The following is a 26,944-nucleotide window of genomic DNA, read 5'->3' on the forward strand; positions in this document are numbered from 1 at the left end:
AGAACACAATTAGGGATATCTATGAGGCGGGAAGGGTAAAAGGTTAATTGTTAAGTCTTCGGATCCCGCCTAACTTTCCCTAACCATCCTGGCATCCTCATGCGCGGGTATATATTTGCAAAATCCAAATGAGACTCCTTTTGTCGTCACTATCAAATCACCATCCACCTGTGAAACTCACTGAATCTTCTCCAACTTTCCAGACTCAATCAAACTCCAGAATAATCCTCCATAATCACCCCCTTCAAATTCCAGCCCTTCTTCTCTGTTTTCTTCTACAATGTCCAAATTCAAGCACTCAATTTTCAGTCTCAATCTCAAATTTCAATGGCCACCCTCTTCATTTCCCCGTCTTCTTCATCATGGGTCTCCAACAAAACTCAAAAATTCCCCTCATTCTCTCACTATCACCACCCATTTTCTCTCTCCTCTTCCTTTTCCAAACCCTTAAAACCCAGAAAACTCTGCTTCTCTCTGCAAGATGAGAGAGAAACAGAGAGTTCTTCTGTAGCTGTTGTTGTGGATGAAGATTCAAACAAAGACGAAAATACCCAGAAAGTAGAACAAGGGGTTGAGGAAAGAGAAGAAAAAAATGACGAAGATGATGATCAGCCAAAGCAGCAGGAATTGGACTGGAAAACTGATGAGGAATTCAAGAAATTCATGGGAAATCCGTCAATTGAAGCCGCAATCAAGCTGGAGAAGAAAAGGGCTGATAGGAAGCTTAAGGAGCTTGATGCTGAGAGCAAGGGTGATAACCCGATTGTTGGGATTTTCAATCGAATTGCTCGCGATAATTTGTTGAGAGAGAAAGAGACTTTGGAGAAAGTTGAACAAGCTTTCAAAGCACTTGATCTTAATAAGGTCTGTTTATCGAAATTTCCTTTTTCCTATTCTATTTTGCGTTATGTGTAAAGTTTTATCGAATCCCATCACTGTTAGTCAGACTGTTTTTTGTGGAATTAGTGCAAAATTGGAAATTGATATAGGAAGAATTGCATAGTAGGAGTGATAGTATTTATATAATTGTTTATTTGTTTGTGGTATTGATTTGTTAATGGTCTTAAATGATTATACCTTCAAGTAGACTAATGGAATAAAATTGGAAAACTGATTTTAAGTGAAGTATTTAGATGGTAATGAATTTGTATGATTTTTGTGATTTTCAGTTGAAGAATTGCTTTGGATTTGATACTTTCTTTGCGACTGACGTCCGGAGATTTGGGGATGGGGGGATTTTCATAGGGAATTTGAGAAAGCCTATCCAAGAAGTCATGCCAAAGTTGGAGAAGAAATTGACTGAAGCAGCAGGGACAGAGGTTGTGTTATGGTTTATGGAAGAGACTAAGGATGACATTAAAAAACAGGTATGGTATTATGGTAATGCTTAATTCACTATATTAAAGTTTTCGTTATTACTCTTGTTGATTCAAATGAAGCTTATAAAATCATAATGTGTGTGATGATACCTCGTATTTAAAAATATGTTAAATTTTGGCAAACGAAAGCTTGATTACTTTAGTGTCTTAAAAGACCGGAAACATGAGTAAATTGGTCAAAAATGATTGACTTCTCTCTTATTGCTGGGGCATATATACTGCCTTGAATACTTGGTACCTTTAGTAGGGATTTATAGTCAGAGCTTATGCGGTTATATCTCTATGAAGTCTGAACGTTCAATTAAGGAAGTTAGGAAAGAACTCATATAATAAGCAAACATAAAGCTTGTGGATAGATATGAGTTTCAGGTTGTGCAGAACCTATGTTCATGTAATAATGCTATACAGTAGTTTAACTGCATCCCTGTACATGCTGTAGTGGTTTGGAGAATTGTCGAGCTTCAAGTAGGGGATGTGTACAGAAAAAGTATCTCAAATTACAGTTTAAGGCTGAAATAGTAGGAGTAGGTCCATCTCTGTCTTCCACAAAGTTGCTTACTCTTATTTTCCTGGATCAAATTGAGTGCTAGTCCTTTATATGATGGCATGAAATGATGCACCACTTTTTCTATGTGCTGATGTCTTAGTCTGTAGCATCCTCATGAAGCTTGTCGTTGATCATTGCATCTTGGTATAACTTACCTGCTGTTTTTCTTTAAAGGTCTGTTTGGTGCAACCAAAATCAGAAATTGATCTCCAGTTTGAATCAACGAAGCTGAGCACTCCCTGGGGCTATCTTAGCGCAATAGCATTGGGTGTTACAACGTTTGGAACTATTGCTTTGACGAGTGGTTTCTTTGTCAAGCCTGGTGCAACATTCGATGACTACCTGGCTAATGTTGTACCTCTTTTTGGTGGTTTCCTAACCATCTTGGGCGTTTCTGAGGTGTGTTATGACATGTTTAATCTTGTGTTTTCTGTAATCCGACACTTGTATCATTGTGTGATTTAATATAAGTCGCTATCTTTGGATTTAGATGTTATAAGTGGCTTGGAATACTAAAATGCTGCGTTTTTCTGTTTTATGGGCAAATCAAAGCTCTTTTAATGTTTGCGAATTACATAGCAAATTAGGTTCATTTGTATTCATGTTATTTCTTGTCTCCTATATTATCGCATTTGAGTCTCGAAGGGAAAGAGCTCATGTTGTGATAGCAGTTGTTCTCTTCCGGTTGTTGTCCTTATCCCTAGATTTAAAATTTATCAAAAGGAAAGAGTAACAAACTAATAATGCCCCGTGTTACTGTCAAATTATGAAATTTAGCATTTAGCTGTTTTCTTAATATTTTTGCTTTTCTAACATATGTACTTTCTGGCACTTTGTTTGATACTTTTATTCATAGATTGCCACAAGGTTGACCGCAAATCGCTATGGGGTAAAGCTCAGCCCATCATTTCTTGTTCCATCAAATTGGACGGGGTGTTTAGGAGTAATGAACAACTACGAGTCCCTCCTCCCAAATAAGAAGGCCCTTTTTGATATTCCTGTTGCTCGTACAGCCAGTGCCTACTTGACATCCTTGGGGCTTGCTGTTGCTGCCTTTATATCAGATGGTAGCTTCAATGGTGGTGATAATGCACTGTAAGATTCCTCAACCACTTAATAAAACCAGTTCTTGTAGTTACTATGTCTCAACTATTGATAGATTCCCTCAACTTGTAGGTTTACTTTAAGATAAGAGTATGTGATAGACAGGTATCACTGTATGCATCAACATGGGACCTTTTCTAATTGGTGTAAAACAAGCTACACATTCTTTAGCTGTAAAAACATCTGTTAGACTGTTATTGTTAGTTAAATGACTTATTTTTGTAAAATTATGTAGCACTCAAGTTCATTTGTATGCATAATCGACATGGTGCAGTCTAAATATTTTTCTTCAAACATTCTGTTTTTCCCATATTAAGTGGTGCCTTTTGTTTTTACAGGTTTGTAAGGCCTCAATTTTTTGAGAACAATCCTTTGTTTTCTTTCATCCAATATGTAATTGGGCCTTATGCTGATGATCTTGGAAATGTTTTACCTAATGCGGTGGAAGGAGTGGGTGTCCCAGTTGATCCCCTTGCCTTCGCTGGGCTATTAGGTTGGTCCTGCTGCCTTGCTGTTTGATTTTTAAACTGAAATGTGACGCTGAGCATCATTTTTTTTTTAGCGAATTTACTATTTGTGTGAAGCTGAAACCTTTTTAGACCGTCTTACTACTAAAAGTTCATTAAATCAAAAATAGAAGTAACAAAGCTTATATCTCTGCATGGTTTGATCAAAACTTTATCTAAATTCTGAAAATGCCCTTTTACCATTCACTTAAAAATCAATTGATAACAGCTCTCCATTTAACATATGAAATAGGATTATGTGTTGGTAGGTGTTGACAGTCATTACACAATTTTATATGCTATCATGCTCTATTGCTCTGGTTTAGGAGATATAAGGGAAATAAGGCTAACTTTTGATTTTATTTATTTTTTTTATTTTTTTAACATGAGTAAGTTTATATGGCTATACATTTTTGCCCATAGCCCATATGACAGTAATCACACTATTTCTTTGCTTTTCATAAAAGATTCTAACTGTGCTTATTTCCCTTAGGAATGGTGGTGACGTCGCTGAACTTGTTGCCTTGTGGAAGACTTGAAGGGGGTAGGATCGCACAGGCCATGTTTGGTAGGAGCACTGCCACATTGCTGTCGTTTGCCACTTCTTTGCTACTTGGTATTGGTGGTCTCAGTGGAAGTGTAATCTGTCTAGCATGGGGACTGTTTGCTACCTTCTTTCGAGGGGGAGAAGAAATTCCTGCTAAGGATGAGATAACTCCATTAGGTGATGACCGATATGCCTGGGGTGTCGTCCTCTTCCTTGTATGCTTCTTAACTCTCTTCCCTAATGGAGGAGGGACCTTCTCAAGCTCCTTTTTCAACGGGCCGTATTTTAGAGGCAATTTGTAATTATTGTAAAGTGCTAATAGGGGTTTGTAATTATGTTGTTATCTCCTTCCAGATCAATTTTGACTTCCTGATCTTGTAAATTAAAAGATTTTGGATGTTTTTTTTATCATTTGTGTATGTGAATCAGTTGCGCAAATTGAAGCTAGAAATTGAAGAATTTTGGACTTTTGGAGCTTGAAGTTGTAGTTCAAATAAACAAAAAAAAAAAAGTGAATGCAACGAATAATGGTACAGGTAAATGGCGCCTTGTCTGTTTCTATTAAGTCTGAATGCAATTTCAACAAGGGACAAGAAGTTTGATGTTACAGGGGTTTTAACATTAGACCTTGTAACCTTGCTAGAACAAGGCCTAATCTTATACAGATACAGCCCATTTTGACAATGAAATGGTTATTCATTTTGGCAATTTACTTTGTTACTTACAACACTTTTTTGATACGCATTTTAAGGGAGATATTAGTTTAGGTAAAAGGATAAATTAATTCAAAAAATTCTACCACCGATCAATAAGAAGAAAGGAATAAGCTGCTACAGTTTAAATTTCATAGCCTAACTTATTCGTTTACCTAGTCTAATAATCATTTCAAAAAGCGTGATAAAAAATGTGTTTCAAGTAAAAAAAAAAAAAAACAGAGAAAGTATAAATCTCTTTGTTGATGTCACATAATTTTTTATTTATGAATTAATTTTATTTAAAAAAATAAATAAAATAATGAGGTGCATTGCATAGATTTAATGGCATAGGGAGTGTTACAAATTAATGGACTTCGAATTTGAACCCTAGCCCATTATATTATTACATTTTTTTTTACAATATTATTACATCTTGGGACAACATAATCTTGTACAATAACTTAGGGCAATCTTTACAATTACTCAAGATCAAACAATTAATGAGCAAGCTAATAATGGTTTTATATAATTCAAGTAATTAATGAGCAAGCTAATAATGGTTTCATATAATTACATTTATTCACTCTCATTTAATAGTATACTATTATCAATCACCCTTTTTTTTTTTAGCAAATTTTTTTTATCTTGATTGAAATTTATAAAAATAAAAAAAATAAAAAAAATAAAAAAAAACTTAGGTTGGATCCTTAGTAAAATTTGAAAGGCTTTATCAATTCACGCTAACTTCTTAATAAAGCTGGTCAGGTTGTAATAAGCAACATACGTATTTGAAATAATTAAGAATGTTGCATATCAACACTTGTGTAACACATACCGCTTCTTCATATATATGTCACCACATACTCACCAAATATTTTATTATTTTCAAATGTACAATATAATAAATTGTGAGTGATACATATTAACCCCAATGCAAGAGTGCATTCGGGCATCCTCAGTATTGCTTGTGAATCGTAATAACAACACACGCACGTGCTTGAAACAATTAAGAATTATACATATTTGACACTTACACTATACTTACAAGCTCATATATCACCGAAGATTTTATTCTCTACATCCCAGTGTACGCTATATTATGTAGTAGTTGGTGTATTTAGTAGGAGTTTCACTTCAAGGTAACGGGTTCATGAAGGTGGAGATTACCTTACCCCCCATTCCCCAATAGAGTGACCTGCATAATTAGGCAGGTTTACCCATGAGAAGTGTCAATCAAGTATGGTCAGTTTCCTTACCCACAAAAAAATGTAACATATTGAATCTTATGCAAAAGTGAACTTGGGCGGTTTCTAATAATTCTTATGAGATGGTAATAAGATGTGCACGTGCTTGAAAAAAATAAGGGATGATACATATTGACGCGTGCAATACACCACATACTGGTTTATATGTTACCGGAGATCTTATTCTCTACTTTCAAAATTCAAATATACAATATACTAAATTAAGATTGATACATTTTAACACATATGCAAATGTGTATTCATGAATTTTTCTCAGTAATGCTCGTGAGTTTGTAATTATAACACGCGTGCATGATACAATTAAGAATGTTGCATAATGACACGTGTGCTATACATATGGCCTATGCATTACAGAAGATCATATTCCCAGTCTACTTTTGAATGTACGATATACAAAGTATTAAATTATGAATGATACCTAGTGACATGCATGCACTTTTCACAGTAATGCTCGTGTGTTTGTAATAACAACACTCACACGTGCATGATATAATTAAAAATCCCACATACTGACACGTGTACCACCTATACCTAGGTTTATTTATTACCGGAAATCTTTTCTATCTACTTTAAGCGTGCAATCTTAATCTTAATAAAATAAGAACGATATACATCTTTATGCCCAAGGGCATATGAAGACGGTTATGGTTAAGTTATAGGGCAACTAGAAAAGTGGTAACCCAAATATAGACATTATAAAAGACTCAAAAGAGTCGTAAACCAAATATGGCTCTAGTGTGGGTCAGAAACCAAAACTGAAATTATTGCCGGTGTTTGACAAACCCAAAAAAAAAAAAAAAAAAAAAAAAAAAAAAAAAAAAAAACTCAAAGTTGGAGAGGGGTTTATATTTTGGGAGGTTTAATTATCAGACCTTAATTCGTAACTCCCTCACTCAAGAACCTCACTTTGATTTCAATCAGGTTCTTCTTCTCTCTCTTCGCTCTCTCTCTCTCCTCAATTTGATGTAATTGTCGAATTCTTTTGGGAATTTTTTTTGGTTCTTGTGATTTTTTATAATCAATTGTGTTTTGTGCTGAATTGAACTGATATATGGTTTTGATTGTTAAAAGGTTTAGCATTTATAATTATTTGGAATTGTTGGTGGTGGGTTTTGATTTTATTTTGTTTTCAAGAGGCGATTTTTATATGAATTTGAATTTGTTGTTGTTGTGAATTAATGTTATGTATTCTTTATTTTTTCGAAATATACAGAAAGTTGTGTTCTTGCATTGGTGAATTGCTGAATTGTTTTCTGGATTTTTTTTTTTTTTTGGAGGGGGCGATTAATCTAAGTATGATTTTTCTTTTGAGTCTCAGGAGTTTGTATAATTTAGGCTATGATATATGTGAAGAATTGGGGAGAAGAATTATTGTTTTCAATCAACCTTAGTCTCCATTTTGCCTGAATTCAATTGCTTTTCATTGATCATGAAATCTGTTGACGTTCCTCTCTTTCCTTCCTTCCCAACTTGGGTAAAGAGTAGTTATACTATAGTAATTGGTGGTCTGAGTAAGTTGTGAGCTCCAGATTATGGACTTGAAAGGGTTGTTAGACTGATAGAGGATCCCCCCCCCCTCCGGGCTTAGGTAGAGGAAGAGAGCAAGACATGAGGGAAGACCGGAGAAGGGTTGAAGAGACGACCTGTAGGAGAATCTCTTTTTGAGTGGAATGTGATTATATGGATTCTGCTATCATTCACTTATAGGGTTTTAATGTTCACGTGAGATGTATCGCTAGAACTGGTGGTTCAAATACTGTTACATTGATCGGAGGAACATTTTGCTCCTTGATCACATTTTTTGGAAAAAATTATTATCTGTCTGTGTTGTCTATCGGGATTTCAGTTGCAGGAGCTTTTGAATCATTGGTTTGAGCACTGCATGATACTTACTAACTTTTAACTATTATGTGACTCTAAAATCGGTGTAATCAGATATTTCTAGCACCAGCTAATGTTGAGCTAATAGTTTTCATGGGTTTTTCTCCGAGTATATGTGTAATGTAAGTTTTTTGTTTGTTTGTTATTTCAGTTTGCAGTCAACCTTGGGCTTTGATCTTATCGCTGTATGGCGAACAACCCTCAATATACCGGTGGACCGGGTCCGGTAGGTTTTCAGCTTGATATCTGTTCCTCAATTATTTTTTAAAGGAGCCACTACACTATCTTTGGTTAAAGGATCATTGATATAGGACTACTCTCTGCATTGTTCTTATTAAATGAGGAACTTATGGAACTATTAATATGTCTGCGATTCTCTCTCTCCTCTTTTATAATAGACTGATTTTACCTATTACTATCTGATACTTCGATATGGGTTTTCTCTATGTGTTTGGTGCATTCATTTCGTGGTTATTATGTTATTATGGAATTTTTGTGGGAAACTACCTATTAAATCCTAGATTTTTTGAGAAATTATCTGATAAAAAAATGTTGTAAGAAACTACCAAGTAAAGTTTAAAATGTGTAAAAGACTACCATCTACCGGATTTCCCCGTTGACTTAATTTTTGGCGTTTGGAAGTCTTTTACAACATTTTACATTTTATTTGGTAGTTTCTTACAATATTATTTTATCAAGTAGTTTCTCACATAATATGGGATTTAATAGGTTGTTTTTCACAAAATCGTATTATTATTGATTAGGAACTTAAAAAGATATGGCTTTTCTTATCCTGTATATCAGTCTCAGTGCTTACGTCAGATATAAATGTGCTGTTATGTCGATTATTCTCCTTCTAGTGATTTCGTTGAATGTATACTCTTGTTTTCTTTAACTTTTGTTAACACAAGATCACCTATGAAGGCATTGTTTGTCAGACAACTGTGTCTTTGCTGTTCATTATTGTTTTGTCTCAACTGTGACATTGATTTGAGAAGCATGGAAAAAGTAGGACAGGTGACCTGCTTTAGTTGATTATGACTAAAAAAAACCAGTTAAATGGACATATCTAATAGATTGGAGTCAAGCTCTTGGACATGAGCATTAGTTGTTCTTCATTGTGGAAATTTTTTTTAAAATCATGCATGAATATATTTATTACAGATTGATGTATCACGTAAAATACATATTTTAGTATCCTGGGGACATGATTTATCTATCTGTATAGGGCTGATTTGTGTACCACGTAAATATACATATGTTAGATGGGATGTAGATTGGTAAATATCCATGAATTTATTCATTAATGAAGAGGGGAGAGGAAAATGTTGTTTCCTTACAGAAGTAAAATGTTAGACTACCTCAAATAAGTATTTTTCAACCTCTTCCAACCTTACAAACCAAACAAAGGAAATTGGAAATTTTTTTCTGAAAAATGTTTCTCTTACTACCAAACAGTCTCCTATTGTATCTACTATGGAGAAATGACAGCTCTCTGAAAACTTTTTTTCAATTTCCATTTCCCTCCTCTCTTTCCACCTTCTGCCCCCCTTTTCATGCTATACGTGATATATGTGATTATACAAGTGAATTTGCTCCTTTCTTAGTTACTCTATTTATTGTAAATTTAAGAAATTTTCTGACTCATGAATGTTTTTGCTTCCATCTAATTGCCTTGTATCTGAAGCCTCTAAGGCCACCTATGGTTGGATCTGTTGGCCCCCCACAAAATATTCCACCTCCAATGCCTTCTCAGGTAAGTTTATCTGTTTAATTTTAACTAACTTCTTAGGCAATTTAAGCCAGCTGTAAAAAAAATTATGCTTTTTTCTACAGTTTCGGCAAATTGCTCCAATGCATCCATCTCAGCAATTTGCTCCTTCAGCATCTCAGCAGTATCAGTCTATTGGCCCTGGTATTCCTGCAATGAATTTAGGAATGCCTCCATCACAGAATCAGCAAATGCAGTTTGCACAACCATTACAACAAGTGCCTGCAAGACCGATACCGCCAGCTCACCTTCCTTCAATGTCACAGTCTATGCCAATGTCCAATATTCAGTTAAACAGGCCAATGTCATCTGGATTGCATCAACCTGTGCAAAATCTGCAGGCTCCAAGTAGTTATGTGCCTGCCTCGGGCGGTCCAGGAATGCACCCTCTTCCAGCTTATGCTGTAAGAATTTAAACATGCGTACACTTTAGGGATTCCCATTTATAATTCGTGATATTTTTTTTATCTAACAATTTCTTTCATTTGTTATAGCCAAATACATACCCTACATCTCAATATCAACCAGTATCTCAAATAAATCTTCAAAGCAATCCTATTTCTGGGCAATCTTTATCAACTTCTGGAAACCAGGATGCTGCAGCTGCTTCATTTATCCAAATGCAGCAAAGTGGGCAACCTCCACCATCTATTTCCACAACCTCAGTATGTTTATTGTCTTGTTGCCTTTTGTATACAACCTAAAGATTATAAGATATATTGCTAATAAAGGATTCAATCAACATATCTTTTCAGGTAGTAGATTCTCGATTCAAGTCTACAGAGAAATCTACTTCGGATTGGTTGGAACACACCAATAATGGAAGGCGGTAGGTTTTGGGTTGAGTTATGTTGTTGTTTGGAATAAGTTAAAGCGTCGTGTATCTGGATCTTGGTTGTGGGTCTGAGCTACATTTTAATTAGGAACGTGAGTGGTATTCTAATTATTTTCAGCAAAAGGAGTTTGGTCTGTATTGTGGGAATAATATCTAACATTACTCTCTACCTTGGGAACTGTTATGGCATTAGCAAGACCTAGATTTTGTTCAACTAGCTTACTAGAGGCAAATATGGTATCGTTTAAATGCTCTGGTAGTTGATTGGGTGTTTATATGTCTATGTAAGCCCTTTTTTCGGTATCAAATTTTTTTTTCCTCTAAGATGCATTTAGTCATAAGAAATGGCTGATATGGCTTCTTTTGCTTAATGTTTGGATTCTTTTTCAGATTTTATATTGTTTTACAATTACAAAATGCTGTTTCATTATCTTATTGTGGAAGTTTTGGTTTTTTTTTTATTTTTTTATTTTTTTATTTTTTTTTCATTTTTTTATTTTTAATTTGACTTTGTTTTTTTGCATTGTAATATAGTGATGAGTTCTTTATGTTGTGGTTCAGGCTTGTTAGACTCATATTGATGTATTTATAATGGTCGAATAATAATCTATTTTACATTTACCTCTTGACTTCAAATAGCTGCCAAAAAAGTGAAAAGAATGAGAAATATTATCAACATCACAACATGGTTTGTGTTCCCTTTTTTTGGCTACTTTTGAAAATGTGATTGCTGTTGTTCTTACCTGTTTTCTCAAAACACTTATGATTACTTACTATAGGTAAGGATTTAGAGAATAATTTCATTATTTTATTACTTGGTTATCCCAGTGGTCAGCTTCTTTTTGAGATATTCTAGGGGTTGTGAAAGAGCATTTCCTTGCTAAGGTTTTGCATATGTTTCAGGTCAAGATTTTTAGTTTTGCAAGAACAAAGGCAGGAAGTGGCTTTGGCAAGAGTCATTTCTGCACTGGGTTGGTGTTGTTGGATTGAGCAAAGTGCCAGTATTGTCTTTTAAGGCAAAGCACTGACATTATATTTACTATTGGAATCTGATTTTTTAATTTCACCTTTTGAATTAATGCAACTTTCTCTCTCTCTCTCTCTCTCTCTCTCTCTCTCTCTCTTATTTTTAAATGCCCGAAGAGGAGGGGGGGGGGGGGTGCAGAGTTGGGGACGGAGTGAGAGTCTAAGCTTACTTTGCCAATTTAAGAAAGGGACAACAATTTTTTGCATTCATTCAATGTACCAAGTAGCATACTTTTGATTATTAATATATGCTACTTCACATTAATATATGCATGAATAAGTTTGATTACTACTTCTATTTGTTATATTTACATTAATTACAAATGAAGAAGTTTTCTTTTTAGATCTTCTATGTAGCATACTTTTGATTATTAATATATGCTACTTCACATTGAATCAAAATTTGTTAGACTACCTCTGGATTTAACTATCGAGAAGATATGGTCTAAAGAGAAAGCAATATGACACTGATTTATATTGTTTTCTGTTTAGCTGAAAAAAAAGAAAAATTTGTCATACCACCTCTTATTTTAACTATTGAGAAGATCTGGTCTAAGAGAAAGCAATGCGATAATGATTAATATTGTTTATCTGCATAGCTGAGAATTGAAGCTGCAGTCTCTAGTCTCATCAAATTACCGTCAATGGCCTTTTGTTATGGATTCCACTTTTTTTTTCCCCTTTGTGTGTGTGTGTGTGTGTGTGTAGTGTTATTATCATAATCACGGTTTTTAAAAAAAAAAAAAATATTCCAGTTGTCTGTATTTTACCATTAAACGCTCTTTGTCTTAAACAGCAACATAGTGATTTTAACTCTATTTATTGTTGCAGATTTTACTACAACAAGAAGACAAGGCAGTCTACGTGGGAGAAACCTTTCGAACTGATGACTCCTATTGAGGTAAGGCAGGTTAATTAGTTTATATTACCTGACTTTCTGAGGTTGTTTATCACTAAAGTAATCGTGTTATATTGTTGAGTTTTTCAAGTCTTTACTTTTGTTGATAGTTGTGCCCATTTTTTGCTCTTAGTGATTCTTCGCCCAACCTTTTCATGGCTAAATATTTGATGAGTCTTTCAGATCAAGCTGGCAGTATATTTTATTTATTGCATTTATTTTGGCATTTAAGTTTATTTTTGAACATAAGTGCTTTACACTTTTGGGTTGGATTGTTTATGATAAAGTTCAGTATTGGCTTTCTTCCTCATTGAATACTTTTTTCCTTGTTTGTTCCAATAATGTCATTGTTGGAGGATATTTTGCATCTGATATTGTTTAGTTCTTTTGTCGCCCCTGTATATTTGGGTTTATAATTATTTTTGTTGTACTATGACAGAGGGCTGATGCGACTACTGATTGGAAGGAGTATACGGGCCCTGATGGAAGAAAGTGAGCCATCTATTATACTCATTGACAATTTTTTTTGTTAAATCATCTGCAACCAATTGCGTGAAGGTTGTTTGATATTGTTTGTGATACAAAACTGTTCCAGGTATTATTATAATAAAGTTACCAAGCAGTCCAAGTGGGTGATTCCTGAAGAGCTTAAGGTTATTTCTTGACTGACCCTTCAGTTTCCTAATTGCTGACACTACTATCAATGTTTAGTAGTATTCAAAGTACGATCTATGTAATTGTTTTAATATTTTCTTAAATGACTTAAATAAGATTTTTTTATTGTTTTGGTTCTTTGTAGTTGGCAAGGAAGCAAGTAGAAAAGGCAGTTTCCATACCAGAAGTTGCTGGAAGCTCTTCTGTATCTGCTTTCCAGTCTAGTGTTAAAACACCTTCTACAGCCGATACAAATTCTTTTATTCCTATTATACATGTAAGTCCAGCTACTGTGACACCTGTGGCTGTTGCTGATGCTACCACTTCACCAACTGTATCATCTCCCGGCTTGGCTTCTTTGCCTCTTAAGGAAACTGAGGTACAAAAAGATGCTTTGTCTACCGTTGATGTTGGTGCAACTGTCCCTGGAATTGTTGATGAGCAAGCGGCTTCTGATATTGCGCCTTTGCCAATGTATAGTCTTTGATGCTTACTATTGCATATTATAGGGACGCTGGCTTCTCAGATTCTGATGCAATCATTTCTTTTGCAGGAATCAATCCAATTTGGTTCCAACCGAGGAAGCTATAAAGTCTTTACAGAATGTTCTGGCGCAAGATGAGGAAATGATCTCACTTTGGCTGTGGATATATCATGATTAATCCATGAATAACTTTTTCTAAGATTTTGTTGGTTTTCTGCTGCAGGAAGACAACAAAAACACAGACATTATTGGAAAGACAAGTGTTACTGCCTCAGAAGAAAAAGTGATTGAGCCTGAAACGCTAACCTATGCTAGCAAACAGGTATAGCGATTCTTCCGAACTTGCTCCTCTTTTTATTTTTGTTTTTTTTTTCTTTGAGAAATTATATTTAGACTTTTGTAATGCAGGAGGCTAAAGATGCTTTTAAAGCACTTCTTGAATCTGTGAATGTTGAATCTGACTGGACCTGGGAGCAGGTAGCACTTTTGTTAAAAGCAACACCACTCTTTCATCTGTCGAGTATTGAAACCACATAGCTAATTATACCTAAGTTTCCTTGACATTGGAACTTGGTCTTTTCAGGCTATGAGATTAATTATCAATGACAAAAGATATGCAGCTCTTAGATCGCTTGGAGAAAGGAAGCAAGCTTTCAATGAGGTTTGGTTTGGTTTTCTGAATTTCTCAATAAATCGTGATCCATTTGTTGATATCTGGCAACTTTGCTTTGAATAGCCAGTGAACATATGTATACTAACATACTCCCATATATTTGTCCTTTACTTCTAGTACTTGATTCAAAAAAGAAAACACGAAGCAGAGGAAAGGCGTTTTAAGCACAGGAAAGCAAGGGAGAACTTCAGGAAAATGTTAGAAGTAAGCTACCTGAATTTTCTTTCAATTATTAGATAGCCCATCTTGTCCCCTTTCTAAGGTCCTCCTCTTTCTTGCAGGAATGCAGTGAGCTGACATCAACGACAAGATGGGGGTAGTACATCTGTACTTATGTTTTCCTAAGGTTGTAGTTCTTAGTGTTTGATTGCTGCTTGACCTTTCTTTTCCTTCGGAAACAGCAAAGCTTTAAATATGTTTGGAAATGATGAGCGTTTCAAATCCATTGAGAGAGCGAGAGATCGTGAGGACATGTTTGAAGAATATGTGGTTGAATTGGAGAAGAAGGTGAGCTTTGTTCTTATTACAATTATTGATAGCTTTACTGATAGTTATTTGCAGGGCATTTCTTTCTGTTATTCTGTAGATTTATAATTGTACTTTTCCAACTAGACTGTGTGGCTCTTTAGCATATTATTTACTTCCTTGAAAAATGGTCCTTTTTAAATTTGTGTTGCTAGGAACGCTCAAAGCAAGAAGAAGAACGTCAACGGAACATAATGGAGTACAGGAAATTTCTGGAATCATGCGACTTTATTAAGGTATCTATCAGTACATTGATTAAATCCTTTAGTTTGTATCCATAATGTCAAGCTATTGCCTACTATCATGTGATTAATGATGCCATTGGATTCATTGGTGATACTCTTGGTACCACTCTTTGCATATTTAAGGCAAACAGTCAATGGAGGAAAGTGAAAGACCGCTTGGAGGATGATAAAAGATGTTCTCGGCTTGATGCAATGGATCAGCTAAAAATTTTCCAGGTATCTTTTGTACCTTACAGCTAGTGTTTGGAAAAAGAACATCAAATGAAATAATGGAGTTAAAGCTAACCTTGATGCATGGTTGCAGGAGTATGTTGGTGATTTGGAAAAGGAAGAGGAAGAGCAAAAAAGAATTCAGAAGGTATCGCAGTTTTTGCTTCATCCCATCCTTGTGTTTGCTCCGTTTTTTTTTTTCTCTTACTTGGCACTAAAAAGTGTTAAGTTATATTTTTCTTACATGCAAAATTATAGGGGGTTTGGTTATCATTTTGTCATAATGTTTGTGAAATTTAATGCCTGAAGATCCCTTCCAAATAAATTTCGTTCAAAAAGTTTAATGGTTATTGATTTTACGAGTACTGATTTTTGGTCTTTTATAAGAACTAAGACATGTTAGAGATCGATGAAGAAAACAGAAAAGGGGGTTAAGACTTTAAGCCCATTACACTGTGCTCATTACAAGGTCTCATCCTGAGATGATTTAGCAGGCTTAGCAGCTTGCTAGCTGTATATCATTGCTGTTTTATGTTTCTAGTTTGTTCAAAGTAACTCATGTTGAGTCAAATGAACATATGTGGCTCACTGGAATGCTAATTTCCATTCTTAAAATCAGTTACTAATGCAATTATAATGGGTTTCTAGGTCTATCCTCCGGAACAGGTCATAATACCATGTGACCCCCAACCAAAGTCTAAAAGTGTGCATGCATAAACAAAGAAACTATTGATTATTTTGCTGGAAGTTAACTTTTTTTGTTTTGTTTTTCTTCCTAATTTCTTTCCCTTTTTTTTGGTGCATTTGATATAATAGGAAGAAATAAGAAGAGCTGAACGGAGAAACCGTGATGAATTTCGGAAGTTGATGGAAGGACATGTCTCAGATGGCACTCTCAGTGCCAAGACACTTTGGCGTGATTACCACTCAAAGGTACATATTTCTCTTATCTAACTTGAATAGGCTGTGTAATTTTTGTCCTCTCATTTTTTAGAGTGTTTGAAGAGTGGAGTTTAAGGTTTTTGTCAGATATTACCCCCCCTGTGCAGCTGGGCTCTTCATGTCTCCATTGCTAATATTAGTTTTGCCCGTTTTCTGTTGCATTTTCAGGTTAAAGATACATCGGTGTATGTTGCAGTCTCGTCCAATACCTCCGGTTCCACTCCTAAAGAGTTGTTTGAAGATGTAGTTGAAGAGCTAAAGAAGCAGGTATGTGCATTTATAATAGTGTGGAATTGAACCAGAGTTTCACTCAAGTCGATGCATAGCATGACATGAGCATTTGATTGTGCACCTGCTCCTCACAGATTATTATGGCTGATTTGTAATGACTTGTAGAAACTAATACCTTGATTTTCTGAAACTTGTAGTAGTAGAAATTTATGTGCTGTCAAACCAAGCCTCTCTAGTTTAATTTACTTCCAGCTGTTAAGTATTGGGAAACTGTATGCGCTTTATCTTCAAGTTCTTTTTTCTCTATCTTATCTCTTAGGCTTTGTTTTCCTCTCCTTAATTTCCCTATAAGGGCTAATAAGTACTACATATTTTATCTGTTCCCATTATATTGCAACAAGCACCATTTTAGGAAGTTTCACAAATATTGCAACATTTAAACATTTGCTTATGCTCTCTCTCTCTCTCCTCATCACATGGATCTTTATCTTTATTTTCTCCATCACTCTCCTCATCTTAAATTCCGTGTCTTCTCCTCTTGTTGCAATGTTAGGGGAAAGGAGGAAGTATTGGTTAAGTTCATGGCCAATTAAATCAGATAAGTGAAGAAAATACACCCTTTGTAATGATAGATTTTAAGATTCTTATTGCATTGGTTGATGGTAATGAATCCAATGTACATTCCCAGTGATTTCTCTTTAATTAACATAAATTTGAAATTAGAAAATAGACATACATTGATAATGTTTTTATTTTTTTTATTTTTTTTAAAGGTTATGATCAATGTCAATCATGCCTATTGTCTATATGCTACTTGACCCAACATTTAGAGAAGACTAAACCTTGTTTATCTTTTCTCTTTCCAATAATAATAAAAAAAAAATCGACATAAAAAAAATAAAAACATTCATCAGCAAATCAGGCTTTTATAAAGAAAAATCATCTAAAATATCAGGGTTATAAATAGGGATGCATTGAAAAAGCAGTAACCTTAAGGGTGCAGTGGAGAATTTTTCTATAGCTTTTCAACTTGAATATACATTATTTATCAAGTGGAAACCTTTGTGTTTTGCAGTTTGAAGATGATAGGATACGGATTAAGGATGCTGTGAAGTCTGGAAAGGTTAATATGTATGAATAGTTATATTTTCTCTCCATACGTATATGTTTCACAGTAACTAAAGTTTAACTTCGCTGAAGGTTTCCATGTCTTCTACTTGGACTCTTGACGACTTCAAGGCTGCAATTGAGGATGATATCAGCAATCCAGTAGTGTCAGAGAACAACTTGAAGGTTGGTATTGGTCCTGGTTGTCTGTCCTTGAGCCTTACTTTTAAGCATTTATTATATCAATCTTTATGTTGATGTATCTCGAGTTATTATGATGATTTAAGTGTTTAGTAGAAGACAAAAAAACTATTAGGGTGTATGCATGTCCCTAGTTTCCAAGTTATTATTATGTGGCTTGAACTATGGACATGTTAAAAATCTGCAATTTTGATTCAAATACTTGCATATGGTATTATTGTAGCCTTTGGAAGGTACTTCTCCGTTATAACACTAGTATCCTTTTGAAGTTATGCATTGAGAGTATGGAGCTGTTAGCTATTGTATCAGTACTTTAAACCATCCTTTTATTTTAAATTTGACAAGTAAAAGTGCATTGATAATAAGTGATGGATAGTATATTTTGAGAGAAGTTAGTTTAGTGGCCATGGAGGGAGCATGTAGTTTTGGGATCTTCAATGAACCTATTTACAAGACGTGTTGTTTGCTTTTCTTGTTTGTTACCTATTAAGAAGCTGTTATGGACTTATGGTCACAAATTTTGTTTGTGTCTGTTTTACAAGTGTGTGAAACTAGAGCTGCCTTGTGAGTGGTCCAAATTTTGTGATTGAGTAGTGTTTCTGGATTTGTAAAATTTTAGTAGAATTTTTAGGATTCATAATCCCTTCTCACTTATTTGCCCCACTTTTCGGTCCATTGATTGCCACTTCTATTCCTAGATCTTTTTCTTGACCCTTTTAATTCTCAATTTTAGTTTTTCTTTCCATTTCCGAGTTTGCCCCCTTCTTTACTTCTATGATGGTGCTATCAGGTTATGAGTAATATGTTGATTCTATGCACCAATATATTAAGTCATGGATATACTAGAGAAGACATATGACAAATGATAAGACAAATGATGGAGTTTTATTGGGTAAATAAGAAGGATCTCCATGTGGATTTTATTGACTTAGAGAAGACATATGACAAAGTGCCAAGAAAGGTACTTTGCCCGCCAATGTTAGGGGATGTGTCAACAAATGTGAGGACATGTGGAGGGTTGACAAATGATTTTCCTATTACAAATGGATTGCATCAAATGTTTGAATTAAGCCCTTTTCTTTTTGCAACGGTTCTAGATGAAATAACCAGACCAATTCAAGATGAGGTCCCATGGTATATATTATTTGCGGATGATATCATTTTGGTGGATGAAACTAAAGATGGGGTTAATGCCAAATTGGAGCAATAGAGGCAAAGGTTTGAATCTAGAGACTTTAAGCTAAGTTGGAGTAAGACTGAATATTTGCTATGCCGCTTTAGTATACAGGGGGACTAGCGATGATGTAGTGAGCTTGGACGGAAAGAACTTGACCATGAGTGAATGTTTTAAATATCTTGGGTTGATCATCCAAGGTGACATTGATCAAGACGTGGCTTACATGATTAAGTCGGGGTGACTTAGCGACCACCGAAGTGTTATGTGACCAAAGCATTCTCCTATAGTTGAAAGGGAAATTCTATAGGACTGCCATAAGACCAGTGTTGCAAGAAAATGGGTGTTAAGATGGATGTGCGGGAACACTTCGAAGGGATTGAATCATAAATGAGGTTATTTGCAAGAAAGTGGGTGTAGCAGGCATTGCAGACTAAGGGAAAATTGTCTGTGTTGGTTTGGGCATGTAAGACGGAGACCCGAGGATGCACCGGTACGAAGAGTGGAAGAGTGGGACCATGGAGGGGTTAAACGAGGGAGGAGGAGACCGAAATGGTTTGGTTGGAAGGAGTTAGGAAAGTTATGAAGTATATGGATTTGCATGAGCATGAGGCATTTGATAGTAACATTCGTAAGGGATGGGAGAGGAAGATTTGTGGATGACTATACGGAATAATCATTTTTGGTGCATGTAACCGACCCCGCTTATGTAATGAAGGCTTTTTGATTGATTGATATACTAGAGAGTGTGGCTTATGGCATGCCCTCTGATGGCTTTGAATGCTCAACTTTGTTCTATGCCTTCATTTTTTTCAACTCCAAAATTTTTCAGCTTTTCCAAGTCTGGTACTATAACAATTATGGAGTTTGTTTTGCTCCTTTAATGTCATGTCATTGGGTTGTAGATTATTTCTTAGTTGCTTTTTTCCTTCCTGTGGCTCTAAGCTAATTTTCTTGAATGCTTCTAATGCTATAATGCTTTGTGCTTTGTAGCTAGTTTTTGATGAGTTACTTGAAAGAGTCAAAGAAAAAGAGGAGAAAGAAGCAAAAAGGCGAAAGCGTCTTGGAGATGAATTCTTTAACATGTTATGTTCGCTCAAGGTAGTACATGTTTTCTTTACACTAGATAGTTGACTTTGTTGGATGTTAAAATTGGTCCGCTAGTCCTCATGCGTTTCTGAATATATTGCAGGATATAACTGTTGATTCAAAGTGGGAGGACTGTCTACCACTGTTTGAAGATCGAGAAGAGTTTAGGTACTGCATGTTTGTTAGCTCATTGTAACTCTAGATGCTTAAGATTAAATATGGGTGTTTTTATAATCATGTCATAGTGTAATGTGTTTATAATAGAGGGTTAGAGGCAACCTCTAGGGTAGGACTGAACCCAATGCAGGTAAAGCCCCCAGAAGAGGCACTGGTTGATGGTTTGTTGGTCTTCTGTTGTTGCCAGTGTGTTTCTAAAATGCCAAGTCTTTTGTATGTTTTCTGTTGTAGCAGGGTACTCTACTGCCATGCCACCTAAAATTATTGCTTAAAAGCTGAGTTATGTTCTGGTTCATAAAGACTCCAATGTAGTGTGGAACAATCCGTTCAGTTGTTCACCTTAAAGCTCATGTAATATTAGAGTCCCAAACAGGAGTGTGTGAAATTGGACTTCTCAACATGTCCAATTAAACCATATTATAGCCACATGTAACCTCCATGTGTATATAACTAGAACCAAAATGGTTTTAATGTAGCCAAATTGAGAAAAGAAAAGCATTCCTTGTTTGCGTAATACATTGTAATTTGACCTTTTGTGAGCTGTCTGTGCTTCTCATTCTGAATATAATTCACTTCCACATTTCTGCTTTTTTTTTTTTTTTTAAATAAATTATAATTCTAACCGGAATTAAGTTATATATGTGTTTCTGATTGATTTCAGCTTCTTTATTTATTCTTGATTTTGTCTTATATTCTTTTTATGTTTTTAATTGCTCAAATTGGTCTTGTGTGTCATGTGTAGATCTATGGGGGAAGAAGCTTTCTCTATGCAGATTTTTGAGGAGTATCTTGATCAGTTGAAGGAAAAGGAGGAGAAAGATCGAAAGAGAAAAGAAGAAAAGGTACTTATGTCCTGAAACATAAAACTTTAATTTGTGATAGTAAGAACATGAATGCTCATTAGGCACTCTGTCTCTCATGCTTATCCTCCTTCCACATTAATTTCTCTCTTCTCCACCTTTTACAACCAACTGTTACCAAGCTCACTTTGTTTTCACAACGGTGACCGAAGATCAGGAATACTTTTTCCGATACAGAGGAAGTACTTATAATTTGAGCCACATATATAGAGGACAAGAGGAATAACTGAATAATAATTACGACTGCTGGTATATCAATTATTTGAAATCAAAATTCTGTTTACATTAAATTTTTTGGTAGTTGTGCACTAATTAGCATGGTTGAATCTTTCACAAAAGTCTGTTGACACGCTGCCGGCCTTGGGGCACCGTTGAATCTCTAATATGGAACCATCTACAGTTTTGCAACTTTTCTCTTCATTCACTCTAATGCAGTCTCTAAATGTTCCTTGCCCTCAAGTTCTATAAATGGGCCTATCTGGACATGGGAATAGGATAGGGCACTGGGGCGGGGGAAAAAGAGGGGGTGGAGTGAGAGAGAGGCTCAGAGGCTGTTATTAGTTTCCTGCTTGTGCTTCTGCCAATTCTTCTGAATGCTGGTTCTTTCTTTTTCTATTCTATCAGGCTAAGAGAGAGAAGGAGAGAGAAAGAGATAAAAGGTCTAGAGACAAAAGGGAAAAAGATAGGAGGCGTGACAGAGATAGAGGAAAGGACCGAAGTGGAAGGGACGAGGGTGACGCTGAACCTGACGTTGATGAAACTTCGGTATCAAGTCAAGGCCGAAAGTCAGGAAAAGACAAGGATAAGAAACATCGTAAGCGCCATCAAGATGATGAAAACGATTCAATTTTGGATAAAAATGGAAAAGATCATTCGAGAAGTTCTCACAGGCACAGCAGTGAGCATAAGAAGTCAAGACAAGTATGCATTTTATTCCCATCAATTCTGTAAATGCGCTCCTTATCCTCCTCTGGGTTCCCTTTAAAATCCAGTTATTTGTTCATTTACTACTGCTATTGAATTTTCTCCTATATCTTGTTTAAGATGGAGCAGCACACAGAATCCGATAGTGAAAGCAAGCATAAGAAACCCAAGAGAGAGCATCGTAATGGTTCTCGTAGAAAAGGAGACAATGACGAGCTTGAAGACGGGGAGCTGGGTAAGCTCACTTCAATCTTGTTTTTAATTGCATAATCCACTATTTTCCCAAGTTCAGGAATGTGTAGGCTAGTAAAATTAATCATACTTTATCCATCTATAAGATGGCCGGTCAAAGTCAATCCCTAACCTTGAACATCCTGCTATCTAAATGTTCTTTTTGACTCTTATGATTAAAGTCAATATCTTAGCTTTTTTGTCTTTTGTCGTATTCAAATAGTTAAGTCATGATAGTTGCTATAATTAGTTTTTATTTTGTCTTGTTATTCAATAGAGTTTCTATGCCAGTTGTTGCATGAGGTTGGGTTAGAATTTCCTTCTCCCAATAAGGAGGTTCTCGCAGGATAAAACAGAGTGGTTTTATCCAAATGTGTTAGAATTTGTTGGAACTGAAATCTCAAATGTGTTAGACCAAGAAAATTCAGTGTTATTACTTCTCTGGTTCTACGATTGAAATGAATTGGCTACAGTGCTGTAAATTTTTTTTATCCATATTGATGTTGCTTTTATACTAGGTATGGACTTAATAGGATAAAATCTTCTCTCAATCTTTATATTATTACTCTCCCTGTCTTTACATAGTTGGACACGTCTAATTTGTGTGTGTGTGTTGGGGGGGGGGGGGGGGGGCATCGAGTTGAAATACCATAGCCATCCTCTCCATGTATGCTTATAGCTGAAGGAATTTTAAGGTTTTGTGAGCAAGCTTAATTTTTTTACGTAACTCGTAATATATACAAAGTGGTCTATTATTCTGGAACGGACCAATTTAAAAATTTGGCCTACTATTTAAGGATAATATAGTGTTGTTTACACGTATTTGCATGAGGTAAAACTGATACCTAAGTGATTTCGAGATGCCTTGACTGATTGGTTGTTCTTCAAATAATTTCAGGTAACTGGTGATCTGTGAGGCATGTATGTTGTAGCAATATACAAGGGAATTAAAGCATTATTTTGTTGTTCTGAACATGTTCACTTCAGTGGGACATCATCAATCATCACTTTTTGGTTACTACATGAAGTGAGAGGGATCAGACCTAGAGAGCTACATTGCATGATATTTATATAGGAAAAGGCTCGATTGCACATCCACCTTGGAAGCCAGAAGGATCTTTGTATGTAATCAGGAAGGTATATTTCTTTTATGACTAGATTTAGGCAGTATTTGGATGGTTTTCATCGATTTTCCTTATTAGAGTAAGCATTGAGTTTGGCTTGCAAGATGTCTGAATGGTATTGATCATGGAAGTTTATATGTTCGCTAATTGATATTGATATCAGGGTCAAATTTTGTTAGCACATAGGTTTAATCCCCAGTTTTCTTGGTCCTGAGACAGTGAGACAGCTTCTTGTATTAGATAATTGAGTGTCTGACCTCAGTGGTTGACTCCTTAATTTTGAACACCTAAACATTATCATCCCAATTTCCTTTTCATATGTGATTATATTTATAATACATGATTGGGAAACTGAAGTACTATACAAAACTTGGGTTTGATATGCTAAGTTTTCATTTAGCGTTAACTTTCAGGGTGTGTTCTTTTCTGAATTATGTATTGCTTATTTCATTTCAATTACAAGTTGTTTGGTTGTGCTGCGATTGTTAGAAAATACAGAGTACTATGCATGTTATTAATCATTCTTATGCTTGTCTACCTGAAATTAGAGATTATACTCAAAAAAAAAAAAAAAAAAAAGGGCGAGATTATTCTACTTTAGTAGCAATAGCAAGGTTTCTCGCTGTGTTACTACCCTTAAAATGGTGTTCTCATTGTTTAAAATGATAGGCTGTATATATGACCAGTTCATTTGATAAGTATTCTATCGTATTCCGTATTATCTGAGTAAGAACTATAGTACATTAAGTATTTAGAAGATTAACTATATACTTTGTATAAGATAAATGTAGTAATTTTAGCTTATATTGTGGAATACTTTCTTGATTGACTAGGACTAAATATAGCTTAATACATACTAGTAGTTCGGTTTGAAAATTGTCCGTTTATTATGAGTTTTTGACCAATGTTGTAGGGAAAAATAATTCTATAAAAGAACATTGACATTTGTGGATCTCAATATAGATGTCCGTGTATCAATTTTATTTTAAGTGTTTTTGCATTGTTTATGGATACACATTGATTTACAACTTACACCCGATGTTGTGCTTGTGTGTTAGAGATTTGAGTTGTTAATATATGTTTTAACTTAAAGAAAATTGTTCAAGGAGCTTATGGTCTATGATCACGAGTTTAGGGTTGCGATTTAGAAAGAAGAGAAAATTGTTGAGATTCTTCAATTATCTCCCTATGTCAATTTTGTTTTATGTTTTGTTATTATTTTGTATAGGTGTCACTTTATATATTTGAACTTCTTTTTCTCACATACTTCTGTTGTTTCTAGATGCATGCTATAGTTTGATTTGTCAATGCTTAACTTTGATCATTCATATTTCTTAAAAAAAAAAAGTATATGGAGTAATATTTTGAAATTATGTATTATTAAGTACGGAGTACATAATATTTATACTTTATAATACAATGAATTTGAAGTCAAATTTAGTGTATGAATCAAAAAAATATATTGTGTTTGTTAGAAACGGAATAGGTATAAGAGTTTGCAACTGGTGAGAAAAATGTTGAAAGTAAGGTTTACCAAATTTACAAACCTACCAAATCTTTGGATTATCAAACTTGGCTAAGCTAATTCTAGAAATTAAAGTGGACTAACAATTTAGTACGAAGTACACGGGAGATAATAAAAGTGTTAAAGTGTGTAAATTAGGTTGACAAATGCACGTTACTTGTCAAATTTAGAAAACTATGCCAAGAGTTTGACCAAGGCTACTCTATTAGTCTTTCGCTTACACTACCTAAATCATGATTATCATCTTACAAACAAAATAATTTTGTGCACCCAAAAAAAAAAAAAAAAAAAAAAATACATATCAATAATTTTGTCAAATATTGGCCTTATATTTGTTTAAGTTTATTTAATTTCATACTCTAACTTTGTAAATTGAATTTGAACTTTTATATAAATCCCTTTAGATAGCCTCATAGTGTTTACAAATATTAATGGTGGACTACAATGATACGGCTTATTAATTATCACTCTTAGCGTCATTCCTTAGTAGGTATTTATTTATTTATTTATTTTTACCGGAGAACTATATTTGACAAGTAATTTCTTTTAAACCAAAATTGTAACTTATATTTACATTTTAAAGTCTCCCTTTTACTATATATGGATTACATTTTTTTTAAGAAGTAATGGTGAATTGTTTGATATTGAAAAGTGAAAACATATATATATATATATATATATATATATATATATATATATATATATATATATATATATATATATATATATATATATATATATTTTTTTTTTTTTTGACGGAAAAACATTTTAACTCGGAAATTGGAAATCTATTTATAAAACCATTACCAATAAAAAGGAAAGAAAAAAAAGCAATATAAATCATCCATCACATGCTAATTTGTCACTTCATAGATATTACACAGTCTAAAGTAATCATTTATACTGAACATAATGATGTACCTCTAATCAGCTCCATATATTCAATTCACATACAACATAGTAAGTAATTAGTGTGTCGTGTAGGTCTAATCATCTAGAAAATTACAAAAGTTATGTTTATTTTGTTTTAATTGTCTTTACTTGTAGAGATCATTTTTTTGCTTCTAGATACATGCACATTAGACAAAGTCAGAATCTCTTTTTATGTTTCTTGCTTTCTTCAATTCGTAACATAAACCTAACAATGCGTTTTATTAATCCATATTTTCCTCCAAAATTTCATGTGATTTTCTTACCATGCGTAACTATATATAGATAATTATATATATAGAACGAGTTCTCCTAATTTAAGTTGTGTACTATATTTTCATATAAAAGTTGACTAACCATATGATTCCTAAGGCTAAAAATGCTGCCCTTCTTATGGCGCTTCTCCTGGTGTTCCTAGCATTCACGCATGCATGGCGATCAACACCTCGGTTCTTAAGCAACAAGCTGCATTATTCACAAGCGCCATTTCAGGTGAACTATGGTTCGTTGTATTTAATTTGAGGCTTTTGTTAAGTTGATTCATTCTCTCCCTTTTATATATAAATGTTTATGAACTAACTTGGTTCGGGTTTAGAAGGATAAAGGAGGGGAGCCAAAAGAAGATAATGAGAAATGTGAAGGATTATCAGAAGAAGAATGCTTAATTAGAAGATCTTTGCTAGTTCACACAGACTATATCTACACTCAAAAGCTAAAACCATGAAGATTTTATAGGTTATTCTCTTGCGTTAAAGTATTGTATATTCATTTAAGTGTTCGCCTTTATACAGTATCAGTTACATTGAAATGTACAGCTTCCTCCTCTTCTAAATGGCTAAATACTACACATTTTAGAAGATTCAACAAAACATTACAATTATATTGATTTGTTTTTTTTTTTTTGTTTTTGTTTTTTTTTTTTTTTTTAAATTTTATTAATTTCGTGTAGTTCTTTCTATTTCTAATACAATGCTCACTTAGCAGAGGATTAGAGTTGTCAATTCGGGTAAACGAGTCGGGTTTGGGTCGGGTAAGACCGTATGAGTGGGTTGGGTCAACTCGGGTCGGGTCAATTCGGATTAATTCCATAACCTATGCGGGTCGGGTTTGGGTTGAGTCGTGCTTGAGTCGGGTCACGTCGGGTCATACTTCTTATCGGGTTAGGGTTGGGTTAAGGTCAGGTT

General features: G+C 34.6%; 2 protein-coding genes across 2 annotated transcripts; both read left to right on the top strand.

The window, feature by feature from the left end:
• The first annotated feature begins 157 nt into the window (after positions 1-157).
• On the top strand, positions 158-4,554 carry LOC145560516 (putative zinc metallopeptidase EGY3, chloroplastic). The gene is made up of 6 exons (XM_081621773.1): positions 158-864; positions 1,170-1,367; positions 2,101-2,325; positions 2,783-3,021; positions 3,369-3,523; positions 4,030-4,554. The coding sequence occupies exons 1-6, from the start codon at positions 328-330 to the stop codon at positions 4,383-4,385; spliced, it is 1,710 nt and encodes a 569-aa protein (XP_081477899.1). The 5' UTR covers positions 158-327; the 3' UTR covers positions 4,386-4,554.
• Positions 4,555-6,766: 2,212 nt separating this feature from the next.
• Positions 6,767-23,881, top strand: LOC145559214 (pre-mRNA-processing protein 40A-like). The gene is made up of 30 exons (XM_081620649.1): positions 6,767-6,964; positions 8,076-8,150; positions 9,612-9,680; positions 9,761-10,099; positions 10,190-10,360; positions 10,451-10,524; positions 12,388-12,457; positions 12,894-12,946; positions 13,050-13,107; positions 13,254-13,582; positions 13,662-13,729; positions 13,814-13,914; positions 14,001-14,069; positions 14,176-14,253; positions 14,383-14,469; positions 14,547-14,581; positions 14,667-14,772; positions 14,946-15,026; positions 15,159-15,251; positions 15,340-15,393; positions 16,062-16,178; positions 16,356-16,454; positions 17,494-17,541; positions 17,619-17,711; positions 19,894-20,001; positions 20,093-20,157; positions 20,909-21,008; positions 21,651-21,947; positions 22,071-22,185; positions 23,080-23,881. Exons 2-30 carry the CDS (start codon positions 8,112-8,114, stop codon positions 23,088-23,090), a joined length of 3,027 nt encoding a protein of 1,008 aa, XP_081476775.1. The 5' UTR covers positions 6,767-6,964; positions 8,076-8,111; the 3' UTR covers positions 23,091-23,881.
• Positions 23,882-26,944: the final 3,063 nt, after the last annotated feature.

Source organism: Chenopodium album, chromosome 9 (assembly GCF_948465745.1).
Source record: "Chenopodium album chromosome 9, dcCheAlbu1.1, whole genome shotgun sequence".
Lineage (NCBI taxonomy): Eukaryota > Viridiplantae > Streptophyta > Magnoliopsida > Caryophyllales > Amaranthaceae > Chenopodium > Chenopodium album.

Coding starts and splice junctions, on each gene's coding strand:
- LOC145560516 (XM_081621773.1), top strand. CDS start 328: ATGGCCACCCTCTTCATTTCCCCGTCTTCTTCATCATGGGTCTCCAAC. Junction 865..1,169: donor AAGCACTTGATCTTAATAAG/GTCTGTTTATCG, acceptor TGTGATTTTCAG/TTGAAGAATTGCTTTGGATT. Junction 1,368..2,100: donor AGGATGACATTAAAAAACAG/GTATGGTATTAT, acceptor TTTTCTTTAAAG/GTCTGTTTGGTGCAACCAAA.
- LOC145559214 (XM_081620649.1), top strand. CDS start 8,112: ATGGCGAACAACCCTCAATATACCGGTGGACCGGGTCCG. Junction 13,108..13,253: donor TGATTCCTGAAGAGCTTAAG/GTTATTTCTTGA, acceptor GGTTCTTTGTAG/TTGGCAAGGAAGCAAGTAGA. Junction 15,027..15,158: donor AATCATGCGACTTTATTAAG/GTATCTATCAGT, acceptor TGCATATTTAAG/GCAAACAGTCAATGGAGGAA.